Source organism: Bactrocera neohumeralis, chromosome 5 (assembly GCF_024586455.1).
Source record: "Bactrocera neohumeralis isolate Rockhampton chromosome 5, APGP_CSIRO_Bneo_wtdbg2-racon-allhic-juicebox.fasta_v2, whole genome shotgun sequence".
Taxonomy (NCBI): domain Eukaryota; kingdom Metazoa; phylum Arthropoda; class Insecta; order Diptera; family Tephritidae; genus Bactrocera; species Bactrocera neohumeralis.
Window position 1 is genome coordinate 56,828,117 of NC_065922.1, and position 26,941 is coordinate 56,855,057.

The 26,941-nt window shown below is 35.2% G+C and overlaps 1 protein-coding gene across 3 annotated transcripts in view; it reads left to right on the forward strand.

The window, feature by feature from the left end:
• The window catches only part of LOC126758801 (uncharacterized), a 36,748-nt gene that overhangs the window by 2,634 nt on the left and 7,173 nt on the right, over positions 1–26,941 (forward strand). For 2 of the 3 annotated variants that reach the window (XM_050473186.1, XM_050473184.1), the window contains exons 1-2: positions 17,815–17,917; positions 19,797–20,056. In XM_050473186.1, coding sequence (XP_050329143.1) covers positions 19,889–20,056 — 168 coding nt within the window. In that variant the 5' untranslated portion in view covers positions 17,815–17,917; positions 19,797–19,888. Of the gene's footprint in view, positions 1–17,814; positions 17,918–19,796; positions 20,057–26,941 lie in introns of those variants that run through there. The other variant, XM_050473185.1, reaches the window with a different exon arrangement.

Sequence of the window (26,941 nt, forward strand, 5' to 3'; positions counted from 1 at the left end):
TTTTTGAGGATGAAACGGCGTCTCAATGTCTTGTGGATTATCACTTCAAATGCGAAAATTCTATTAATTTAGTACCCATTCAAGCAAAAGTGATCTTCATCGCAAAGCATAATTTTCGTGTGCAAATCGTAATCGGTGGCCAACTCTTTTTTGTCTCATTCACAGAACTTGCGACGCGTTTGGCTTCAACTCTTGCAAGAGTTGGATTTTGTAAGCCCACACAGCAAACTCATTCGGGTCTTCTTCGATACTCTGCAACAATAGCGTCTTCAGTGTGCACTGTACGCCATATCTGAGAACAAACATTTTCCCCTAGAGTAAACGTGGCGCGAAACCGATCCATTACCCATTATTTATCGAATTTCCAACTCTGCTGGGTGATTTTGTCGACCGAATATTGTAGCGAAGCGTCGCGCGAATCGAATCATTATTTTCGTAATAAGTTTTCACGGTTAAAAGTCAAGAAGATCAACTTAGAAAAAAGAAATGCCTCATTAAAACCACACGTCTAAAAAAACACTCATTACCAAACGCGCCGTTTTTCATTTATCTTGGCAACGCTTGTATATAAAAAGAGGTACATACTATATGCAGATACAGGAATTGTTGATATATTTTAACAGAAAGATAACGCTGTTTTATCTCACAGATGCATCCGACACTTCGGAAAAGAAGTGAGTCATTCGATATATGGTCAACATAATCAGCGTATTATTCGTAACATCATCACCCATCTTGAGACATATGTAGCTTTCATTATTGGATAATATTCGACCAATATATCACGTCCAGCACGCCGTGAAGAAAATAAAGCAGCCCTAGCTGACAGTGTACACGAAAACCGTGAACAGTCGATTCGGCACCGTTCACAGCAACTCGGAATGACGTATCGACCAACTTTGCGCATTTTACGTCGAGATTTCATATTAAAAACGTAGAAAATACAGTTCGTGCAAGAACTGAAGTCGCTTGACCTTCCCAGGCAATATCGCTTTGCTCTATGAGCTCTTGAAAAGTTCCAAAAAGATTCGACGTTTCCGAGCCAAATTTTTTTCAGCGATGAGCCCCATTTCTGGCTCAATGGGTATGTGAACAAGCAAAATTCTCGCAATTGGGACGAAGAAGAAATTCAGGAGCTGCCATTTTATCCAGAAAAAACAACGGTGTGGTGTGGTTTTGTGGGCCGATGGGAGTATCGGTCCATATTTCTGTAAAAATTATGGCTTTGGTTTCAAAAAGACGGCGCCACTTCCCGCATTTTGCAGCCAAATAATGTTCTTTCGTGTGATAACAGAACACTCCCAATTAAATTTAAGGCTTATGTTCTTTTTTTTTCAAAGATGTAGAAAACCTCAAAATGGATCACCCTATACATTGAAAATGCAATTTAAAATTATGGCAAATGTGAAGTGAGCATAGGTACTGATCGACTACCCCCATTCTTCAGCTGTGCATTCTACATCAACAAAAAAGTAAGGTTATATAACCATGAGATATGAGATTTCACTTAAAAGTGGCCAGTGGTGTTAGTCAAAAGCAATGTGGTCCTTACATTCGGGATTTGTAATTAGTTAAAGGTAAAGAAATTTTCTAATTTTTTTGAAACTAGCCGAGCCAAAGGAGCAATAATTTAGACAGTTCTTACGACAGTCGAGTCTACGTAACCGGGACGAACCCGGATTTTTTATCCGGTCAATGGCTGTCAACAGCAATAATTGAATTAAGTTTTATTCCAATTCCTTACCTGATTCTTAATTACCCTACACCCACTAAAATATTCATAATAAGAAACTTAAATTTTCAATTTTGTAATATATCAGAAGATCTTTAACTTTATTATTCCCTGAACTGCGTATATTAAGTTTACCACGAAGTTTGCACCATTCGAAAGGAATCTTCGGAGACCCTTTAAAGTATATACATACGTATAAATGTTTAGCGTACTGAGGTGAGTCGACTTAGTCATGTTCATCTGCCCTTCCGTCGACCAAGTTCCTCAGTTTTTGAGCTATCAATCTGAAATTTTGTACACGTACTATTCTCACCAAAAATCTGTTCATTTGTGTAAACGGGCGATATGGGACACCTATAGCATATAGCTGCTATATAAACTAAACGATCAGAATAAAGTGATTGTAAAGAAATTTTTTTCATCTGATCAAATATCTTCACGAAATTTTGCCTGTTTAAGGCAATAATGCAGTCTTCGAAACAATTTTTTAGATCTGACCGCTATATCATTTAGATGCCATAAACACTGAACTTTCAAAATCAAGATCTTGCATTGAAACTTCTTTATTTGTGAAGGGTATTCTAGTTTAAATTTCAATCGTAGTTAGTGTCATTTATTGTTTGTTTTATGAAAATATGAATTCATATGCTGCGAAGATATTTAATTGAAGTCACCTGCATTAACAAAAAGGCAATAATTTTTTACGGACTTTTAAGCTAATAGTATTACTAATTTTATTATTGCTATTTAATTTATTATGGCCAATTACGAACAGTGCAATAAAAACCAGTGAATAAATAACACAATGCTAAATGTTGCAGCGACAAAGCGTGGGTAGATCTTTGATGGATATAAAACATTAGATAACATCTGTCTTCTCAGTATTGCGGATTGGATGAAGGACAGACATTTTTGCTAATTTAATACAATAGCTTTTACCAAAACTTAAATGAGTGCACTAAATAAAATGCAAAAATGTTTCATTCCATTGACATTTCAAGAGCATTGTCTTTGTATTCGTTTTTCGAAGAAGCAATAAATTAAATGAAACCTAATTGAAGGATACGTAAAATCAAGATATAGTTTTAATTAAAAATGATTGGCTGAAGCGCGAATATTTTGTGACACATCATTAAATTATTTAGACAGGGCTAATGAAAATGAAATGTGCGTGCGTAGCCACAGAGCCAGTAGGAGGTAAGCTGAGAGGCAACTCAAGGTCATTAAATGTAAGCGCAGTCAATAATATGCCTTTCCATTTCGTAGGCAGGTGTTAAGAATCAACAAACAAGTTGCTTCTGTGAGGTCAGGGCACTGAAAATGCAAACGTATATCATGTCGCTGATTAATTGCCAAAACATAATTAAAGCGCGTTAAATTATTTTTTATTGTAATGAAAGATGTTTGTATTTAAATGCATATCAATATTTTGCCATGAATGATGGAGTTGGGACTACAACACGAAAATCTTTTTAACTTTAAGACTTGCTTAAAGAGGCTTCCGTAAAGACAGGAATAGAGGTCTTCCTCTTCCTCTGCTTCCCCAGCGGGTGCTGCGTCGAATACTTGTAGAGCTGGAGTGTTTTCATCCATTCGAACGACATGACCTGCCCAGTGTAGCAGCTGTCTCATAATTCATTGAACTGTGTCAACGATTAGTTTGGTATTTGTTCGTCGAAAATCGGGAAGAACCTCTACGAGCCGTTCATTTTCAGACGACAGACAGTGGTTTACTCTAAAGGCCTTAACAACGGAGCCGTTAGTACAGCCTTTCCTAGATAAGAAAAAACGCGAAAGTCACCACGTATCCAATGGAAGGACCAACTGAATAGGGTCCCGACTGCATTGGGGATGTACAACTTGCGTTACCTCGCAAAGGATAGAGGCAAGCGGTGAAGTTTTGTTTTCTTCGCCCAGACCGACGCTCTGTCAAAAAAGAAAAACAGTCCATAAAGCCAAATTTTGTGCTTATTTATATTAAGGACATTAACTTTTTCCGATCTCACAGCCATTCTAACAACTTTTTCTGATTCGGTCATTTCCGACAATTTTAAGTTTTTCTTTCTCAAATTAAAATCTAGTATTCTAGGTAGGTATAGAAGATAGAAATGGTTTTGAAGAATGTCAATCATGGATCCAGATCTGGTGAAGAGCTAAAGCAATTGCATTTCCAGCTTGACTACACCTTTGGAGAATAGCACTGCAGTAGCGTGTGAAAGAATCTCCCTGCACTGTAAAGTGTAGCACGTTTTGGATGAAAGAAATCCAACTGTAAGATAATTGATAACGTTTATATTTTACACCCTTGTCTAACGCATTATGCGTTGCCACCTGGCGAACTAAATTACAGGGTTTGTTCGGAAAGTAATAGGACTGACTGTGCGCGACTGAGCTTCGGAGCAAGCGCACACAACCTGCATTCGGTAGAGGGCGTTCCTAGCTAACGAACGAGCGACTGGTCAGTTGTCCCCGAGCACCTGGAGAGTCAGGACAAACATTTTCGCGCCACGTGTTTCTGTGAGTAGTGGGAACGTCGTTAGAGCAGAGGTACGCGATTAAATTCTGTTTGAAACTTGGTAAATCTGCGACAAAGACGTTTGATATGATCAAGCAAGCTTACCCAGATGTTGCTATAGCAAAAAGTGGTGTGTTTCGAAGGCACCAGACTATTTTGGAGGGCCGGGAAGAGGTCGCTGATGAAAACCGGAAAAATGAGCAAATCCAAAGTGAAAACGATGCTCATTATCGTTATGTACTACATTATAGAAATGTTTCGGAAATCTCTTAAAAATTAAGAATGCTTATCCATCTTGAATTAGGTACTTTTGAATATGAATTATTCGATATGAGCATTTGTTGTTAATAGGAAATGTCTGCTGTTTGTCTTCTCCAGGACACAAGGACAATAGATATGAAAAGTACTCGCTGAGTCGTGGTGTAAGATTCCCGACGAACTTATGAGATATGTCAAAACTTGCAGTAATTTTAGTTCCCGGGCAAACTGTTTAAATGACTAGCGGTTTTTGTATGCAAATGAAGATGTCACAATGTCATGAAATTGAGTCGTCAAAGTAAAAACTGACACTTAATACTAAAAAATGTATGTTAAAATATTTTTTTGTTGTTTTTATAACCCAACTTTTTGTATATAAACTATAGAAAACATAAGAGTGGTGTTAATGACTTGATGTTCCAAAAAAATAACACAAGTTTTATATTTGTTAACGAAACGTGGAAAATTACTAAATAAAAAAGGGAAACAATGTAAGCAAAAACACGGTAATTGACACACTTTAACGCCCTTATTTATATAAACATATATATATATATAAATATATACTATATATGTACATATGTAGTATATAATACGTATCTGTGTGTTCGTCAGCTTAATCTCGGTTGCTCCAGTTCAGAGTGTCACTTGATGTCTTCTACAAATTTGCCATACTTTCGTTTTGAAGGCAGCGTGAGCGACGTCATTTCACGAAATTGTGGCAATCACAACGACCAGCATAACTATTAGCCTCACCATCTCACACACACACAATGTTACATACATTTCTGCTTAAGCACATTCACCGCATTCACTCATTTGCTCAACGACCTTGGGACCATTACCGGTTTCTTGATTAAGTTTGGTTTTCGTTGATAGATGGTAAAGCTTATATGCATTGGTAAACACAGTTGATGCCCGCGAGCTGTTGTCAACATATGTTGTAATTATTATTATATTCATGTGTGAAGGTTTGTGTGCGGTCTGCTCTTTAAGCGGTTTATATTAGTTCATCTATCACACCTAACACAAATTACTACATTCGTTCATTAAGATCGGCGTGCTAATCGATGGGGATTTGAGAAATAACCTACATTTTCCAGTCATGCCTTTGTAGTACTGTTCGTTGCGTGCAAGACATTCCACTATATTTTAAAGTCCTCTTGATTTTGACGAACAAATAAGTTGAAATCCCACAGAGAACGGTTGATGGACTTTAGAGAAGATATTTCATTGTTTGGCGTATAGACGATCATGGTGACGAGCTCACTCGATTGAGCCAATTCCTAATCCCCGTAAGGATGACAAGGTTTAAATAAGTTGTCATCGACGTCATCCAACGGTGGTCATATGTTTGATATGTTAGGGTCGATTCACTCTCGTTTCTCGCGGCAACACGAGCTCTTCGTCTGCAATGGGTTGTGGTTTGACTACAAGTACGCCATTCACTGAGAGGGAGTCGGCGAAGGCTCCACTGTGAATAGCGGTCAGTGCATGTCGGAAGTTAATTGCGTCCGAAGTCTGGTTGCTCTATTGTTTTATGTCGTCGACGTAGTTGATCTTCTTTTATCACTCTACTTTTTTCTTGAGTTTTAGCGTAAGTTTTGCAAATTCATATTGTCATTTAATAAAAATATCGTGACATTACATGAGTGTGAAAAATTTTCTTCAATTCTTTCTCTCTCTCTCTCATTTGGTTTGAAGGCTTAACAGTTTAGATGTGGTTAGGAAACACCCAGGCGTTTATTGTCGTTTTATGTTAGTTGTTGATTGCCTTTGGATTTGAAGATGAAGCAATCTTTGGATCGAAGGCGGTATACTCCAAAGCATGATTAACCATTATGAAACTAATTGAATAACTACAAAATTATCAAATGACCATTTGAGCTGTTGAAAGCTTTTTACGTTGTGAAGTCATCGCATGAAAGCATCAAACTTGTAACTTAAAAGCAATCCTTTGATCATCTAACTTTTCCTCAAAAAGCTGTATATATTTTACATACATTCCTTCTTATTAAGGAAATGTTTAAACTAATACTTTTTGAGGTTTGAATATTCAGTCCTTTTGTTTGAGGTTTGAATATTCAGTTCTCGTTTGATACATAGTACTGCTTTCAACATGAATAAGATTTTTTTTTACTTCTTTACAATCGTGTAATACAGTTATAGATTTTTCATTTACAGAAAGCTGCTTATTTCAAACAGTTTGGGCATCGGCCTATTCGATCTGATGGAAGATTTCTCTGAAAGTTTACCGTTTGGGAAAGCTTATCACAAGTAACCGAGCAATGGCTTCTCATTTCAATAAAATCAAATAAATTCTAATTCTAAAATTTTGTTTCTATTCCGAAAGGATTCAAAAGAAATATGACCATTTATATATATATGTACATTTTTTTCGTGTGTATTTATTATAGCGTTTAAACATTCTTAAATTGACCAAAAGGTCTTAGGTCCGATCCATTGAATAGAAAATTAAATTTTTTGAATCAACTACATTTCAGATCTTAGATAGTAAAGTTTTTGAGCGGTAAATCAGTTATACGACAAAGTCAATGGCACAAATAGGGTAGGGAAATACCAAATAAACTAAAACAAATCGTAAAATAAATGTATTATATTTTGAGAGTGTAATTTGTTTATTCTAGCACATAGATATATCTCATACTAAGCTCACCTCAACAACTTTTAGGATGAAACAATCCGAACTATTACTAAGTAGAGATACTTTTTTCAATAGCATTTTTTTGACAGATCACGCGTGAGTCGTGTCAAGTTGTCATCTTATTTTTATTCAGTATTGTTTGGCATTTCATCAGTATAACTGCCGTAGCTGAGTGTGTATACGGAGACCGTGGAGAGTCGATTCCACGCCATTCATAGTAATTCGGACTGTCGTATGGAACAACTTAGCGCAGTTTACGTCGGTTAAAAGCATATAAAATACAATTTTTGCAAAAACTGAAGCCGCTTGGCCTTCCCAAGCAACATAATTTCCTTCTACGTGCTCTTGAAAAGTTCCAAGAAGATCCAATGTTTTCTGGACAAATTTTGTTCAACGATGGGGACAATTTATGGCTCAATACGTACGCGAATATCGACTTTTTCGACTTTTTCCTGTGAGGATATGTAAAGTCTTAAGTCTATGCGGACAATCCCGTTTCGATTCAGGACTTGGAGAAAATCATCACGCCTGTTACCAGTCGAAATGCTCGAGACGTAGCCGTAGTCAACATGTGAAAGACATATTCTTCAAAAAAATAAATTCATAAAAATGTTCCTTCAAATGATAGTAAACTTTCCCCATTAAATGTAAAATGTATGTGTCTTTTCTTTAAAAAAGTAGGGAATACATACAAACTGAACGATCAAAATGAAGTTTTTGTACGGAAAACATTTTTAGCTATTTGACGAGATATCATTACAAATTTTGAGGACATTTTTATTTCTGAAGGGTGCAACCAAAGTTAACGTTTTTTATTGTTTTATAGTGAAATGTAAATAACCGATCCATCGACCTACGTTTAACGTTTGATTTGAAAGCATGGGAAACTACATTTTCCCCGAAATCACACACTGCGTTTCTTTAATATGGCTCATTAAAATTCACCTTGAAAATCCAATAACAGATTTATAGTATTCTAAATATATGTTACAAGTGCGTATATACATATGTACATATAATACATATATGTACATGTGTTTATCTTTAGCTGTAACTTAGGCCATATAGAAAACTAAAATCTATGCCGAATCAAAGGTGAAGGTTTTATGCGCCCATTACATTGTAGACTTGTTGTTGTATTGGTTGCCGCCTTAGCGACACAAATCAATTAGCCTCAATGATTTCAGCAGCTTGAACGGGGCAAGGACTTATAGTATTTTCCATGTGATGTTGTTTGGCGCCAAAGTATTAATTGAATTTAAAATTATTGGAAATATATACGCATTTACCAAGCAAATTAGCAGCGAATGTGTTAGTATATTAATTGCTTGATGTTATTTAAAATGGTTTTATTTGTTTTTGTCTTTCCTAGATAACTAAGTGTTTCTGTTAGCAATTAATAAACTCAAGAATTTTATGTTTAATGCACGTTTGTGATTATAGTTTTTTCCGTCAAAAAATACTGACATAGGGGCATATTGTTATCACCCATGTATATTAGCTGTCTTTTAGCCAGTGTGCATTCGTGAACATGGGTAGATGTTTGTGCGTCTCGTGAGAGCTCTATAGAAAGTGAAAATCCAGCGCGCTAAAAAGGTTTCAATTCCAATTATTATTAAGATGCATTTTTACCTCTATAAGAAATATATATCGGAAAGTTAAGAATCTAAATTCGGTAGATGAGAACATATTGAACATATTTTAAATGGTATGGTAAGCTAAAGCACATTCGATAAGTGGAGGTATTAGAAAAGTTTTTTAAGAAGACCTAAATTTTTAAATGAATCTTCCTGCACATCCTGACACTTTTGTTGTTCGATTTGTTCCAGAATTTTTTAGAACTGAACTGATCACAAATCGAAAGACAACAAGTGGGGAAGTTCTAAGTTTGAGTGTAACCGGACAGGGTAGGATAATCCCAAGATCTATCAAATTCATGGCATTTTTCTACATAGATCCGAGAAAATGTTTCCACTCTATTTTATCCTATAAAAAGCATAATGTTTGGTGTATGGGACCTGGAGTAATTCGTGGCTCAATTTCACATATGTTCTGCAATAAACTAAAAGGTGATCTATTTCGAGGTTTTAAATAAAAAGCACAGAAATTTGAAATTATCCCCACAAAAAAAGCGTGCTCCTGCATCTCTTCATGTTGCTCTTCGTCCCGAATTCTGCAATTTTGCTTGCTTACATACCCATTGAGCCAGAAATGAGTATCATTGCTGAACAAAATATGGCTCGAATTCGTCGGATGTTCTTGGAACTTTCTAAGAGGTCGAGCGGCTTCAGTTCTTGCACAAGTTGTTTTTTGGATGCTTTCAATTTAAAATATCGACGTAAAATGCGGCAAGTCGTTCCATATATCAATCCGAGTTGCTGCGAACGGGTCCGAATCGACTTTCCACGTTCTTCATGTACACTCTCAGCTATTGCTGCTAAAGTTTCTTCACTGCGTACTGGACGTGATCTATTCGGTCGAATATTATGCAATAATGAATGCTGGTTCCCAATATGGGTAATGATGTTATGAATAGTACGTTCAGTGGGCCGATTGTATTGACCATAAGTTGAGCGAAACCCGCGAAGCTCATTCTTTACAGAACATGAATTTTCGTAATAAAATTGAACGGTTTGTATACGTTATTCAAGCGTAAGTCTTTCCATGATGAGAAGCCAAACACTGGTGAACAAAAATAACATGATAACGTGACAAGGCTCACGCGTACCTCTACTTGGATCATCCGTTAAAGTAAATCCTTTACTAGGTTATATTTTTGGTTTACATAATTTTATAAATATATCTTACATTTTAAAGCCAAACGGAAGTTAGAAACTGTTATATTGAGCTTTATTAAGAACTCAACAGTGACCATTATATTATATAAGGTATTAAGTCAACAGGAAAATCTTTATAACGGGTTGTGAAAAAAGTCTTGCGGTATTTTTATTGATTTTTTTTTATTGAAATTGAAATGAATTTTTGATGACTCATGCCCAGCTCTTGACCGATGCTACGGCTGCTACTATGCCGGTCTCTTTCGACCAATTCAGCTATTTTATCGCAATTTTCGACGACAAGCCTTCCGGAGCGTGGCGCATCTTCGACCACCTCTACACCAGAACGAAAACTTTGAAACCATCATTGTGCGGTGGAAATGGAAACTGTATTGGGTCCATAAACTGCACAAATTTTTTTGGCGGCTTAAGATGCATTTTTGCCTTTATCGTAGTAGTACTGTTAAATATGCCGTATTTTTATTTCGATGCGACGAATAAAACTAGAACTACGCGCTTTCAGCGCCAACTAGCGAAAATACCGCAAGACTTTTTTGACAACCTAATATTAGGTATAGATGAGGCTAGGATATTTAACCTATTTTTGAAACAAAGGAACACCACGATTGGCAAAAGATTCGCTGTAAATATCTCACAGAAATGAGAACTGTCCCCGCCTCGATATCAAAATCGTGCTTTGTGACTTTAACTCTCGGGTGGGTAAAGAAGGTATCTTTGGCATAACGGTAGGTAAATCCAACCTCCATGATGAAACATCCCAAAATGGGTTGGGGTTGATCGACTTCGCCGGGGCCCGAAATATGATTATGATTTCAGCACAGAAAAATGTATCAAGCTACCTAGTTGTCTCCGGATCAAAAAACGACCAACCAAATCGATACGGTATAAGGGAACTGTAAGACAGGATTTCAAACTCCTTACATACAGATGCAAACGAAACCATTGGTTTTCGAAAAAGACAAAAGAACAGCTGGTATGACGAGAAGTGCCGTGACGCAGTGGAGAGAAAACACACTGCCTACCTTGCAATGCTACAATCGAGAGTTGAAGAGGGAAGCGATACGCATTTGCAAACGAAAAAAGAGATAGGCCGAAATGCGTGAGTAGGAAGGAATTGACAAGAACCCCAAGCCGTGATCTAGTAACGGATGCCGAGAGCAGACAGAAATCATAGAGGGAACACTTCTCCAGCCTTCTGAATGGCAGTGAAAGCTTAACACCAGAAAATGGTTGACCCTATGCCAATATCGATGGCGATAGAGCGGACGTTTTATTGCCCGAACGCGAAGAAGTTCGAATAGCAATTACCCGTCTGAAAAGCAAAAAAGCGGCGGGGCCGATGGATTGTCGGCCAAGATATTCAAATAAGATTGGATTTAAATGTGCTCTATCCAAACCACAAAAATCGGACAGTACAATTTGGGCCAATTACATGGCAGGAGTCCTTAATATCGCATATAAGGTCATATCGAAAGTAGTGTGTGAAAGACTGAAGTTCACCGTAAACAAACTGATTAGACGTTATCAGTATAGCTTTAGACCTAGAAAATCAACAACTGATCAGATTTTCACCATGCGCCAAATCTTGGAAAAGACACGTGAAATTAGAATCGACACACACCACCTATTCGTCAATTTCAAAGCTGTTTTTGACAGTACGAAAAAGAGTTTTCTTTATGCTGCTATTTCTGAATTTGGTACCACGGCTGTGTCAACTGACGTTAAGCCATACCAAAAGCTCCGTTAGAATCGAGGAGGACCTCTCCGAGCCGTTCGATGCGGAAATTCGAAAATTTTTATACAGGTTTAGGTGAGGCTAGGATGTACACTATATAGTTAATCAATTTAACCTATTTTTCAAACAAGGGCACATCATGATCGACAAATGGTCCGATCTAAATATCTCTCAGATACACAGCCACTTCGTCGGCATCTGGAGGTAGTCTGATTTGTGCCTTTTTGGTACAAGATTGCATGCCCTCTATGCACTATTTTGAAAGGTTTTGATCTGATGTTTTCATTAATTTTTTTACTGTAAAGTATAAGAATCATGCGAATTTAAAAATGTGAAATATGAGAAACATGCGGGGTTGTCATGCAATTTCGCCCATTTTGTCAATGTGATCTAAAAATGTTATACACGGAATTTGGTTGAATTGGTTTCAATTAATTATTAATTATTTTGAATTGGTTCTGAGATACAGGATACCCATGATCTGAAGGTGTGAGGTACTCTACTCATTGTTCATTGATGTCAAAGCGATTTCAATAAGGTGGGTAGGCAATCACACGTATTTCAACTAGTTATAATTATTATAAACCCTGTTAGCTGAACAAAACTATAGTACTCTGTTGAAACATGTTGCGAGATTACATAATTTATATTGAAAAGTTGACAGGCCACCGTAATTGGTATATTGACGTCGATAGCGAATATATTGAACAGCAAATATCGAGTTTTGCTGCAAAAATTATTTTATTATTAAAGCGATATGAACTTCTGAGGCTATCTATTATAAGAATTGCTAAAAATGTCGTTAAATGTTTTTATATTTAATTGCGGCATAAATCCAATACATATTGGCCAATAAGAACTTGAGTAATTTATTTATTTTTAACGCTGGCACACAACTCTTTAAAACTGAATGCAGCGGCGTGAATTTATAAGCAGTTTTTACAAAATATTACAAGTTAATACGCATACACAGACATGTAAATCACCAGTCCGGTTTTCTTTGTTACAAATATTGTCCAAAGGTGATAATCTACTGTGGTATTAAGGCGAACAAGCAGCAGGTAATCAGTGTCATTCGAAAAAGAGACATTGATTGTTGCAATTAAAAAGAGTAATTATTTTATGTTCTTCTTTTAAAAGTTATGAAATATTATAAGTGCTTTGGAAAATTGCTAAATTATTAAAGCTTAAATATGAACTTTGTTTTGGTGCGACAGATAAATTTTAAATAATTGTTGTGCCATGGACTCTAAGACACACATGACATGTATAGAAAGTAATGAAATAGTATTGAATTTTGGAATGACACTTTGCACTATCACAGATACCTTGTAATTAAGTTTTCTTCACGGCCTCGAATAACTTTTATTTGGAATAAGCGTATCAGTTAAAGTACTTTTTGAACAAAATTCGATATATTTCTTTATGTACATGTAAAAAGGTGTCAAATATCATTAAGCAGGCTTTTCAAAATGCCATTTTGTTTTTGATGACTAACGTCCAGATAGGCCACACAACTCTGCTATAAAGGTTCGTTGCCTGTTCGATTGTTCGATCCTACAATTGCAATTCTTAAACCATTTTTAGAAATATATATCTATAAGATATCCGCCTTCGCTCTTCAGACATACAGTGTAAAAAACACTCCCTGAAATTGTAATTAAAATCCCTAGCCTACGAGTAGTACAAGGCCTTCAAGGATGGTCGATATATTTTTGAAGGCATGCCTCGTTCTGAACGACCTTCGACTTCTTCAAGTGATGAAAATATTAAAAAAGTGAGGAGGAAAGCTCGATTTTTTTTTGGGTATTTTGGGAATGAAACGTTTTTTTGCTCAACTCGTCCTGATAAATTTAAACTTTTTTCAAAAAGATTACCGTAACCAAGTCTCTTTGGACATGATTAACCGTCGAGTTCCGATTCCACATTCATAGAGAGCATTATAGCTGTCGGGTTGACATGGGTTTATGAGTTACGCATGCAAACAAGTCAACAACGAAGCGAAACCAAAAAAAAACCACGCCAAAGCCTATCGAAATCAAGGCGATGGTTGTTGTTTAATTCGATATTCATGGTTTGGTGCGTCATTTATTTGTTTCGGAGGCATTTGCGTGAGAACATCCGTCGAAAACGGCCAGTATAGTGGAAGAACATTTCTGGGATTTTACATGGTGATAATGCACCATCGCATCCAGCCACGATTGTGAGCGAATTTAAAGCAAAAAAAAAAAAACAATGAATACCATCGATCAACCACTATATTCGCCAGATTTGGTTCAATGTGATTTTTTCTTGTTCCCCAAACTGAGCAATGGAGAGGCTACCACGGAACCAGTTTTCAGTCGATGGAAGAAATAATAGTTCTCTGAAGGAGCTGAAGACCATCCCGAAAACTGCTTATTAAAAGTGTTTCGAGAACTGAATAAACAGTTGACATAAGTCTATAATATCTGGTGGGGATTACTTTGAAGGCGACAAAATAAATATTGATGAATAGTTAAATATTTTGTCACAATGTAAGTTCATTTATCTATCCGTCTTTAGGTTATATTTTCCGTTTTCCAAATTCTCCTTTCCTTTTTAATACTCTTTTAGCCCTTAATACGACGTAAGATATTTAACTTCGTTCAGGATTTGAATTTGCCTACCAGTTTTGAAATCCTAGTAAACGTATACAACTATCATTTAAATGTTATTCAAATATTGCAATGTTTTATTTTACAACCGCTTCATTTCGTTCATTTATTACCTTATAAGAACATATAATAGTTCCCGTTACTTGTTTGAAAATCTAAGCTATTTTTTTTTATAAATTCTCCAAGTCATTTATGATTTGTGATTGTTCTAATAACTACTATGTAATAACATTCCTTTAAACATGGATGCCTGGAATATCATTCAGGGCTTGTTTCAGTTGACTTTCGGAAAGATAAGACGGATGGAACAATTTGCGGAAAAGTTTCGAAGTGGTATATGAAATAAGGGATGGTGTAGAAAAATGAGAAGAGATTTTTGTCCAGTTAGAAGCTTCAAGGTTGGGTAATATGGGCATACAGCTAGTTGAAATTAAGAACCCTGCTTTCAGTGTCAAATGTGTTCTCACGGTGTTGGAATGGTTCACAATTTAACATACAATGTCAATCATTGCATTTTTTTATATATTTCTTAGTCATTACTCCTAACGAACGTTGAAAGTAAATATAATTTTTTAATAGTGACGTAAATTAAACACTTACCTGGATTGATTGAGTTCTATAAGTTCCAAAAAGTAGCTTGATGAGTCTTATCCGAATTCTGAGCTTTGCGAAGCAATTATTCGTACATGATTTGAGAACATTTTAAACTCACCCAATCTGAAAGGATAAAATGTGGGATAATATTTTCAAAACTTCTTTATTAAGATAGTCAATTAAAATAACGAAACTTATAATATGAGGCTGGTGTAGTTCATGGGCTGATATCACTCTTTTCAGTATCTCAATCTATGTAGTTCATGGGCTGATATCACTCTTTTCAGTATCTCAATTTAGTAATATACTATAAAGGGTGATCCATTTCCAGGTTCCCTACTTTCTTAAAGAAAAATACAGAAACTTCTCATTTAATGAGGAATGCTTATTATTATTAGAAAAAACATTCTTTGGTATTTATTTTTTGAATCAGATCATCTCTTTCAAATGTTAGCCGCAGCGACGTCTCAGATGAAACATCCGTTGAGCGCAATTCTCTGAGACTCGTTCGAACATTTCGATTGGCAACTGCCGAATTACACGCGAAATGTTTTGCTCTAAGGCCAAAATCGAAGCGGGATTGTCCGCATACACTTTAGACTTTACATATCCCCACAGGAAAAAGTCTAACGGTGTGATATCACACGTCCCTGGTGGCAAATCGACCGTTCCTAAATGTGAAATCATCTGCTCATCGAAGTGTTCTCTCAATATGTATGTATATCAATTAATTGATGCAATGTGTGGGAAGTGGCGCCGTCCAGTTGAAACCAAATGTCGCCTTATCACGAGCTTCAATTTCAGAGATCAAATAGTCGGTTATCATGGCGTGATAATGGTCGCCATTGACGGTTACATTTGCACCAGCATCATTTTTGAAGAAATTTTGCTTATTTACATATCCAATGAGCCAGAAATGGGCATGATCGCTGAACAAAATTTGTGAAATAGGCATTGAACCCCTCATATTTGGTATATTCAGTCTTGAAACGATATGGGCCAATTTTACATGCGAGATACCACAACTGGAAAATACCATTTGGTCCAAGTTTTAGTGTTAAGTGAAATATGTGAAGTAAACCTATTTGGAGCCGGAGCCATGCTCACTTTATCATATTACAGATGTCATTTAATGTTTGGAGCAGCGATCTTTTGCGCTAATTGCAATTTACGGTTCTATTAAGAGCATGGCATTATCTGATTTTGGCCATCTGCAATACCAATCTCCCCAAAGTGGCAGGGAACATGAGGAACAAGTTTACCATGAATATTATTACTCTTGCCATGCTGCACAATTACCTCGATTTATTTTACTATACTTTCTACGACATGTTGTGAGAATATATTGATCATGTGGTATATGATTTTGGGCGACCTCAATAGGAGGGGGATAAAATTTGCAGGACAAAACATTTTAAGAAGGCTTTGGACATGTTTTCTATGAAAATTTGTTTATGTGAAATATCTGCGTCAAGAAGGCGTTCACTCATAGCAATATGTTCTATACTAACGTCGAACTTTTCCAATAAAATGTGATCTTCTTAAAAAATATACGATATTTTCCTGTTGACGTTACCAACACATGTTATAGCAAGTGGAAGAAAAAATTTTTAAAATAAACTTTCCACCAGGTATTAGGATACAAACATTTTAGTATTGACCCCAGATGCCCAGGAATTTTAATCAATCCACATATTCCTACAAATTATGACAGGATCAGTCTTCTGTAAGTTTGAAGGGCTTCTATGCTGATAACTGTGTTTATTAACTAAACAGCAAAAATAAATGAAGATGTTTGCATTTTACTGTTTTCCAGCATTTAATATTAAGACTTTTCGTAAAAGAAACGTTAATTTAATATCGAAGCAAAAATTAAATAAAATTTTATTAATTATACAGATAAATTTCAAAGGAAAATTTACATGAAAAGCAAAAATTATGTAAAAAAATTAAATAATTCAAGCATATACTTTCATGCTCTTTGGTAACACCATGCAGCAAATACTTTACAAATCGACTCAACCAATTAACAACTCACACTCCCAACACCACTGAGCTGACCACGACGAGTGATCTATGAGTGAACTCAACAAACTGTAACGCTCTTGAGTCGAATAGCCAGTGCCATTCTCTGCTTTTGCCAGTCAATACTAACTTAAATAAATTTCGAGCGTTGCGCATGCGCACCGCAACAGCGTCAAAGCCAAAGCGCAGTGCAATCGAAGAGCGAGTTTCAAATTCTGGGAATTTTGTGAGAATTATTTATTACTATTGCAGCATTTTTGTTATTTTTTCACAACTTACTGACACTCTTTTTACACCGCTTCACTGCTCTTCGCTTAGCTTGGTTTCGATTCGACTATAATCAGCCTGCAAATAACTTGCAATTGAAACTGTGTCTGCACCGAACTTACCCGAACCAACCACACTTGCAAGCGCGTTTGCTTATCCACCCGTGGTTAGTTACGTCGGTGTTACTCTTTGGCACATTCGTGCGCCTCTTGGACGCCTTGCAGCGTCAACGTAAAGCATTAAAACTGCGCCAGCTACAGCCAGCCACCAATAACCAAAAACAGGCTGCCAATTGCCAACCAACACCAGCTACCAATGTAAACCGCCATCGATACACACGCACACACATATACAACAGCACATGAGCATACTTCGTATATATGTATGCACCAAAAATGCTTCGCATTGTAAACATACATACACGCACACACACGCAGTGGCAGTTGGCTTGCATCGCTTCGGCTCTTGGCCGACTAACTTGCCTTCAAGGTGTGCACTGTTGTTGTTGTGCATGGTGTTTGGGGGCTGTTGTAAGCGATTTTTGGCCACTGCTAAATCACCGAAGCCGCTTTCGTCTGCAGTCATTTGCTTAAAGTTAGTGAACGCGCTAATATCGTGTGCGTCCTGTTATAACGCTAGTGTTGCCGTAGCTGTCCGTTGTGCCGACGAGTTGAGTGTGCTTCGATTTTGTGGTACGAGTTCATCAGTTCATACAAACATTTCATTGCTTTCAAAAACTTTTTTTTTTCTGTTTGATTTTTCTATAATCTGGAATGGAATTCATATTGTAGTTGTTGTTTGCAATAATTAATATAATTGCTTTTGTATACGAAAATTATAAGGCTTCTGAGGAGCTATAAGAGTTATTGCAAATGATTAGTTGGGTGCGAAAAATTTTGGGCTGGTTTTTCTAGACAAGTGTAGAGCTTGAAAATAGTTTTGCATGAAAAGTGAAGTTGGTGAATATTGTAGAATTATATTTTAAGTATTGTCAGTATTGTTTTTATTAAAATAATATTCTTTTTAATATAAAAATTATTATTAAAAATAATATAATATTTTTGTAATGAAATTGATTATACCAGCATGTGTTTCCTAATGTTATTCTTATTCTTATGAATAACTTGCGTTTGTCTTATATAATAATTAGTGAACTTGAGTTATATATGTATGTATATAAAACCTTTAATTTTATGATTCTTTCGTATAAGTGTTATAGTAAGCTCGTTATATCGTTGATTCTACAAGATGCTTAAGCACTTCTTGGAATGGTTCTCACAGTATACTAATTCTTTCTCTATATTCTTTGAAGAGAATGCTTAAAAGAACGTTCTAGAATAAATACCTATAACGGAGCTCTACGCACTTTTCTATTCCTTAACAAAAGCATTTAGTAAAGCTTAGATTCTAAGACTCAAATTTTTGTGGTCTTCGAATCATAATAACTGGTATTAGAATCACAATTAAGGCTTAAGCTTATAACTGGGTCAATGTTGATTGCTTTATGTATTAATTAAGCTTATATAAAAGCTTTTTCTGATTCTGATAAACCACTTTAAGTAAACACTTTTTCAGCTATTTATTTTAAAATTGTTAACTCTAAAGTATAAACTCACATACTAGATTATTTGCTTGTCAAGGAAATTAAGACATATTCCATTATAACTGGTATTTATTGCCAAGAGTACCAGAAACAGTTTCACTTTTTCTTCGAAGTCATCCATTATTAACGGTATTTATTGTACAAATGTATATACAGCTTGTTTAGAATCTTTTAAATCCCTATATTTTCTATAGCTTAAAACACCCAATAATTTTAGATCACTCTTCCAAATAACTCCAACGTTGCCCAAATAATAAAAGAGGATTAAAAGAGAGCTTAAGTCTATTCATATTTATGTAAAAAATTTCAATTAACTTATTCAAAACTCAATTCCGCGTTTTATTTTACATGATATAACGTTAGAGGCTAGCTATAGTTCTAGTAGAAAACGAAACTTGCTTGTGGTAACTTAAGTCAATTTAATCCACTATCACACATTCATCGAGAATATAGAACCAAAAAATAAAAAAAATGTATTTGAAGCCCTTGAAAAAACTTACATTTTTCAAAAACATAGATATTTATACTAGTATATCGCCACCTGAAAGGAAAAATAACGTAACATCACTTTTCACAAGTTTACAGGCGAAGGAAAAACGTTATAATAGAAACCACACATATTGAAACCAAACTTGAGTTTTGGGTATCAAATGGTTATAAAAACGTTATATATTGGTTATATAGTGGTTATGTATTGGTTATAAAACGGTTATATAAGAAAATTGTGTGCTACATACATATATATATGTATATAACATGATGTAGTAATCGCAAGCAATAAAAAACACAATTTCTATTTTTTTGAATATACATAACATTGGATTTTAGGTAACGATATATAAATGTATATGAAAATTTACTAGTTATTAACGCTTGTATACGCACCTTAAACTATTACTAAAATCTATGCAAAAATTTCAATAAAATCAAAAAAATACAATTCTAAACATTCTTATCTAATTTTTCAGATTCTCTTCAACTCTCTACTTACTCCTGCAAAAACACATACACAACTCTGAAATAATAACGTCTAGTAAACCAAACATAAACAGCCAAAAAAATGCAGTCACTACGGTGCAGTTTGGGTATTTTCCTCGTCTTTATCATTTGCCAGTCGTGTCTGGCGGTGCCTGCCTTGCGCGTCAAACGTCAACGAGATGATCTGCTCTCACTGGAGGCGGAGAGCGCGGATGCAATCAATAGCGATTTGAATCCTATCAATGCTGAGGTAATATACATATATTTAGATATAAGAAAATTAAGTGGCGAAAAATATGCTGAAATACCGAATTCGTTATGCAGCATCAACGTGCAACAAGCTTGCCCCGTGGCACGAGCCGCATGCTGCATACGAGTATAACCAACTGACCATATTTTCGTTGACTGCCACGACTGGTTTTTCGACAGTTTGCTCTTTTACTATTTGTTTGTCTGCAAGGAAGTGCATATGTATGTATTGGGTTTTGTTGTAAATTTTTGTTATTGTTGTTCGTTGGGGGTTATTTGGGTGAATGGTTCGGCTTTGTCCGTGTTGGCGACGTCATCGCATATGTTCGATTGTAAAAGAAGGAAACGCTCAGCTCGTGGTTTACTGCTGACAAACAGTTACAATTGCAAATACAAATTTACGTGTTGTTGTACAGTTGTGTGTAAATATAAGTACCTTGCATACATACATCAATCTACTTACGTACATGCACTGTGTAGCACTCATTATTTGCACTGCAGGAAGTAAAAATCTTTAATTTACATTGTTATAGTGTTTAGTGCAGAGCCGTTATTTTATTCATGCTTTTCCTGCGATTTCGTGAAAGGAGTGGCATTTTTACTTTCTTTCACTTTTCGTTGATTACCGAAATGCTTGTTGGATAATTTTTAACTCTTTGGTGTAGCAGTGTACAACTTTTCAGATGAATTTATTGCTAAATTCTGAAAAATATATAATTTAGTGTTTAAAAATTGTTAGCAGCAATTTTTTGAATGAATCTTATTATCTTATTAGAAAGTAGTACCCATAGTTGTAAAGCTTTCGAAGATACACAGTTTAACTTCTTGACTAGGATCAGTAGTAAGGTGGCTATATATTAATAAATCTCCATACTTGCTTTTGGAAATATTATAGTCTACTACTATTAGCAAAAAGATAGTAAGACTTTGTTCATAATTATACATTTTTTAATGCATTGTTCAAAATCTATAAGTATGTCATCCCTTCAAAATAAACCTCCTTAGCCCCAATACATTTGTACCAACGTCTTCTTCCAATCCTCGAAACAAATGTTAAAGTCAATTTCCGGAATAGCCTTCAATGCGAGTAGCGATTCACGTTTAATGTTTTCAATTGACTCAAAACGGTTTCCCAAAAGCAGTCATATGGGTTTGCTGAATAGCCAGAAGTCACGCATTATCGTGGTCCAAAAACCAAGAGTTGTGGGCCCATAATTCTGGCCTCATTTTACGAGTAGTTTCGCGCAAATGACGCATAACACTCAAATAGTATTCTTTGTTGACAATATGGCCGGTTGGAAGGAACTCAGAGTGCACCACATCTCGATAGTCTAAGAAAACTGCCACACAACCTTGATTTTTTACCTGCTTTGACGTGGGTTTTTCAGCTTCGGCTCACCTTTGCCACGATATTCGGTCGATTGATCGACCGGTAGTAGTCATGGATCCAAGACTCATCACCAGTAATAATTTGTTTCATGACATTTGGTGATGTCGGGCGAATAAGGAATCTGGGAAGAGACTGTAGCAACATGATCGGACTACTAACTGGTCACTGTTTAGCGATGACACACGGCCTCGGAATAGGGTTGACAGATCAAGAAGGCTGCTGGAAATGTCTAGAGCAAGCTTTCCCTCATTGGCAAAACTACACTGTATGCGTATGGTCTCCCCATACTGGAAGAGGTATCGATATAGAAGAGATGTAGTCTATGTATGCCAAGAGTACGCAGATTTATCTTTTTTTCATTATCAAAACACTTATATGGGAACCTTCCATAACCTTGTGCTCGCTTTTCATGAGAGCAATTACAAGTTTAAAGTTTTGCGAAGCTCTATGATCATTTGGGACCAAATTGAGCTGTATTTAAAGCGATCTTTCTAGTTTTCAATTCCATTTTGCTATTGTGGTTCAAAATAGTTTCTTTGTTACCCGCTGCCTCTTCGTTGTCGTTAATTTCTCCTCCTGCGAGCATTTTCCTTGAAATGTGAGGACAGAGATAAGTGCGGAGTATATAGGAGGTTAAGAAGCTCTGCGATGTTATTTTATCACAGTTTCTATTGATTTTCGATATGGTGCATTGTTTACAATGTGAGCTTGTGTAACATACATTTTGCAAAGATCTTCTCTACTCACAAAGTTTCGTGACCCATATTTCCAAAACTTTCTTTTTACAACTACAAACGATCAATAGAACTCATAAAAATCTTACTTTAAGGAGATGTAAAACTATAAACTGCAGTGGTTTTCATGATAATTATATTATAGTAATAATGTAATAATCGATTCTGGATGTCCAATTTGATTATTGGCTGGATGCTCATATTTCTGTACGAATTTTAGTAAACCTCTAGCGAATGGTTTTTTAAAATTCGTAACTCACAATGTTGACATTTTGGAAGTTAGATCTTACTATAGTAGAAAAAATATTCATTCCACTTTAGAGGTTGTCTCTCATAGAAATTTTAACAACAATTCAGCCTACCTAGTCAGTCTATTACCTGTCTCTCTGTCACCTAAAATGCAAAATAACGTATCATCACAAAAATAGAAATTTAGTTTTTTGTTGGTTACGATTTATTACATCATATTACTTATTAGTAGCATTAAATTTTCAACATCCGCATGTCAGATCTAATCAATATATAACTACTTTATAACCAATGAATAACCATTTTATAACCAATATATAATCATTTTATAACTAAAACTCAAATTTTGTTTCAAACGAGTAGTTTCTATTATAACGTTTTTCCTTCGCCTGTCAACTTATGAAAAGTGTTGTTACGTTATTTCGCATTTTGGGTGACGATATATTTTTGATAAAAAAAATTGCTGGCGCTCTTAATTTAATTTATAAATTCTCTCATGTACCATATACTATATAACATATTTTTAGTGATTGCGTACTCCCTCTAAGCGCTCAATATTTTATGGACATTCCTCGCATCAATCTTTACTTTTTATGTTTTAGTTTTCAGTTTTAACATTCAGTTGTATTTAAATACCGCCTGCGTGGTTTCTATTGCCTCAAAAATATTTTAGTCATTGCATTTTGCAATCACCGCTAAAATCAAATTTATGGCGGTCTGGTAAATAAATCATTTTAACTAAGTACACATATGAAAGTCACGTATTTACGTGTTTGAATGCATGGAAATATTCGATAATAAAACAAAAAAAATATTGAATCACATACAAAAATCAATCATAAATGTCATTAACACTTGTTGGTCAAGCACAAAAAATCACAACAACAAGCAAAATAAATATGCGCTATTTCAATATATGGGTGGAAACAGTAAAAATATCGTACCTGCAGAATTGGAAAAAAATTTAAAAAATAAAAAAAAAAACTTTACAACTCACGCACGACCTTGACGCACACTATATACAAGTAAATTAACAAAAGAAGAGCAAAACAAAATTACATGAATGCTTTGAAATTTAAATTTTTAATTCAACATTGAAAAACTAAAATATTTCTCACACCAACCAACAAACCGAACGACATGAAATTAAAGCAAATAAAGGTATAAAGGTATCACGGTGATTTTGCTGTGCGCACATGTGATGTCTAAGCGTTGAGTTGATGACCATCGTCATCGTTGTACGCAACCACGCCAGCGCCATCAAAAGCGACCTATGACAACAAGTACGAAAATGAAACCAAATAGCAAAGAGTAACGTACAAAATATATCTATGGTACATAAACATAAAATGGAAAGTGAAAGAAGAGAGATTTTTTAATAAGCAGCAGAGTGAAGCGTGCAGAAATGAAGACCTGTTGAGCGTAACATGATTCAAGCGCATGAATGAGTCCAAAGGAGAGCAGTAAAGCTCACCAATATTTTGAACGAATCAACACCAAAAGCGTATAAACACATTAAATAGTTGAATTACAAAAAGCAAAAGAAACTGTTGGCACAAATATTATAAGAAATTATTATGCAATTTTTTTACGATGACGCACTGGCCAACAATAAAACTCCCACAAAGCGGCGGTGAATACAGGTTACAGGTATCATTAAAAAACAAGTAGTTGGCATTGTAAAATATTATAAAAATAAATAAAAATATGTGTAATCTAAAAAAGTTACGAAAAGGAGTATCCAGCATGTTTAGTAACGAATAATAGCGCTAACTCTAATAAAAAAAATAACTCTAACTTTAGAGTTTAATTACTCATACTAGTTATTTTACGCAAAAATTTTCTGTATAAATGGCAATAACGGTTTATTGTCTTCTTTTATGTTTAAAATACCAAACACAAAGTAGCTGTGAAATACACATGGCAGTGCCATTCACATTTCTGTTGCGTATACGCAGCGGCGTTGCTTATGCTAAGTCTGTGGTGTTCACACGCATTAAACTTCTGTAATAACAGTTAAACTGAGACGCTATTTTCAACAATTCTTCACGCCAACAGTTAATATATGCAAAAAAAAAAATACCATAAACACAGCTTAGTTAAGTAAAGTTAATTATTGCCTGCTGTTGATGGTTTAAAAATTTGAGTATTTTTTAAATTCCCTTCCCCATTCTATTCTATTTGTTGTTTTCTATTTGGTTGCTGAGATGAAGGCCTAAGTAGCCAGTTTCTTTAGTTCTCTAGTTTGTCTGTAAATTTATTTACATACTTAAAGAAAATAAAAATATAGTTGCTTTTAAATATTTGGCGCTAAAATTTTTAATTTGTTTCTAAAAACCACATTCTTTAGCAATTATGCTTGTAATGGCCAACAACTCGTTTTGAGTTACTAGGCTGTAGGCTGTTGCGCGCCTTTCTAATTAGATTTCAAGCATTTTTTTTAGTCAAAAGGTCATCTCTCATTTGTTCTACTTTCAAAATATATATAACTAACGTGGGAAAATAGTCAATACGTGGTCAATAATACCTATATTATAAGTACACACATATAAATTTATGGTCTCAAGTGCAAGTTACAAAGTATTTAACTTGTAATAAAGGAACTCGATATAACATTATTGTGTTACCATCATATCCGAGAAAATATCTTAAATAATAGAAATAGTTATTTCCTAATTATCGAGTGGATATACTGCCCGTTGAAAAAACTCCAGTAAAGCAGCATAAAGACATTTACATATGTGTATGTACAACAGTATAAACTCAGGAGTGAGTATGTGTCATAATTAAAAGTACTTCTTCTCGAGAACTATTTCTTTTCCCTAATAATATTTCAAACATTCCTTGAGTTAAAGGTTTCTAAAGTGCAGACGCTTATGTAGTTTACTCAGCTCCATCAGTTTACCTTTAAACGCATTTTTCCCAAAACTAGAGTATTCAAATTGGCTGTTATAACTTGAAGTAAAATTATTCTTATTGCTTGGCATTTTTTTGTTTTGTATATTACAATTTAATTTTTGAAGGACAAATAATCACAATAATTTAACAAATTTTGATTTATTATCAAAGAGCTATTTTAGTAATATTTTTTTGTCAATCGTAGGACCTTGTAAAGACTTTACAGATTAAAAATCTCTTTAATTCTCTCTTAGTTATGGCTCAGGCCAAAATCACTGCAGGAGGACTTTTTTAATAACTTGGGAAATAGCGAAGTATACCCTAAATACGTTTTTTTTTAATTTTTGCAATATTCATTGTGTACTATATAAATATATTCTCAAAACTTTCATACAGTAGTTCTCTTTCAAATGAGTCCATGAATATAATTATTTTTAAGCAGTTGTACTGGTTGTGCCCTTTATGATAGTAATTTATCTAGATTCCAAATTGGGCAATTAAAAATATATAACAAATAAAAAAACTAACAACCAAGAAAGCAATTAATTAGTTACTCATTTAATATATAATTCTCAGTAAATTAATATTAAAATCCCCAAGTACATCCAATGAGAAAACGAAAGTGTTTTATAGCTTGCTTTAAATAATAATTTAATCAACCACAATAGATACTACACCATACCAACAAGAACTAACACTACTCATATGAAGAATGGTTCCAAAAAGTGGACGTTATCGCCACTGAAATCAAGGTTAGATTAGATTAAACTGGTAAGCAATAAGCAACCCAGAGCAGACCATTTGTCATCCTTTGCGACACCAGATAAGTCCATAAGGAGTAGTCATTCTTTGAGATCCCTGCGCTTGACGCGAATTTTAACAGACTTGCGCGACAAGTGCTCAAGGGATGCTCCACTGTTTCTCTAATGCTTGCACTAAATATTTTCTGCAGTCTTCTCGATTTATCAGCCCCATTCTGTGGACGTGTGCCGCCACCAGATAGTGATCAGTTAGTATTCCGATCATTTTCCTACAGTCTCTTTTATCGAGTGCCAATAGGAATTTTGTGTACTTCTGATCTACCGTTTTGCACACGACGTGTTTTCTCGGATATTAGCCGCACATCTTTCCTTGCAAGCTCGTCCACTATTTTATTGCCCTCGATGCCTCTGTGGCCTGCACCGAGTAGAAGTGAAGTTCCTTGCTTCTGGCAACACTTTCCACTGCTAGCCTGCTCCCAAGACACTTCTGGTCGATATGCGGTACGAGGTTACTCCCTGATTTCTCCTGTAAACAAACTATATGAACGATTCAAGTTAAATTAGATACCTTCGAACATAAAACACCGTGACGTAATTATTATCGTACAGCCTTTCCGCAAAGCTAAATTAATTTAATACAATAAGATTTTAATTAAGAAACCATTTTATGTCTTTCGCACAGCCTGCTACTCGATTAACGATAGGCTCATTTCGAATTTTTATAATGATTAAAACTCATGAGCTGATTTCAATTTTATGCACAAAAAAAATGTACAGCCTGGACAACAACCGAAGAGCTAAGCGCAGTGAAATTTTTAGTGTGAACAACAACCCGCTGAGTTCCATACCAGTTA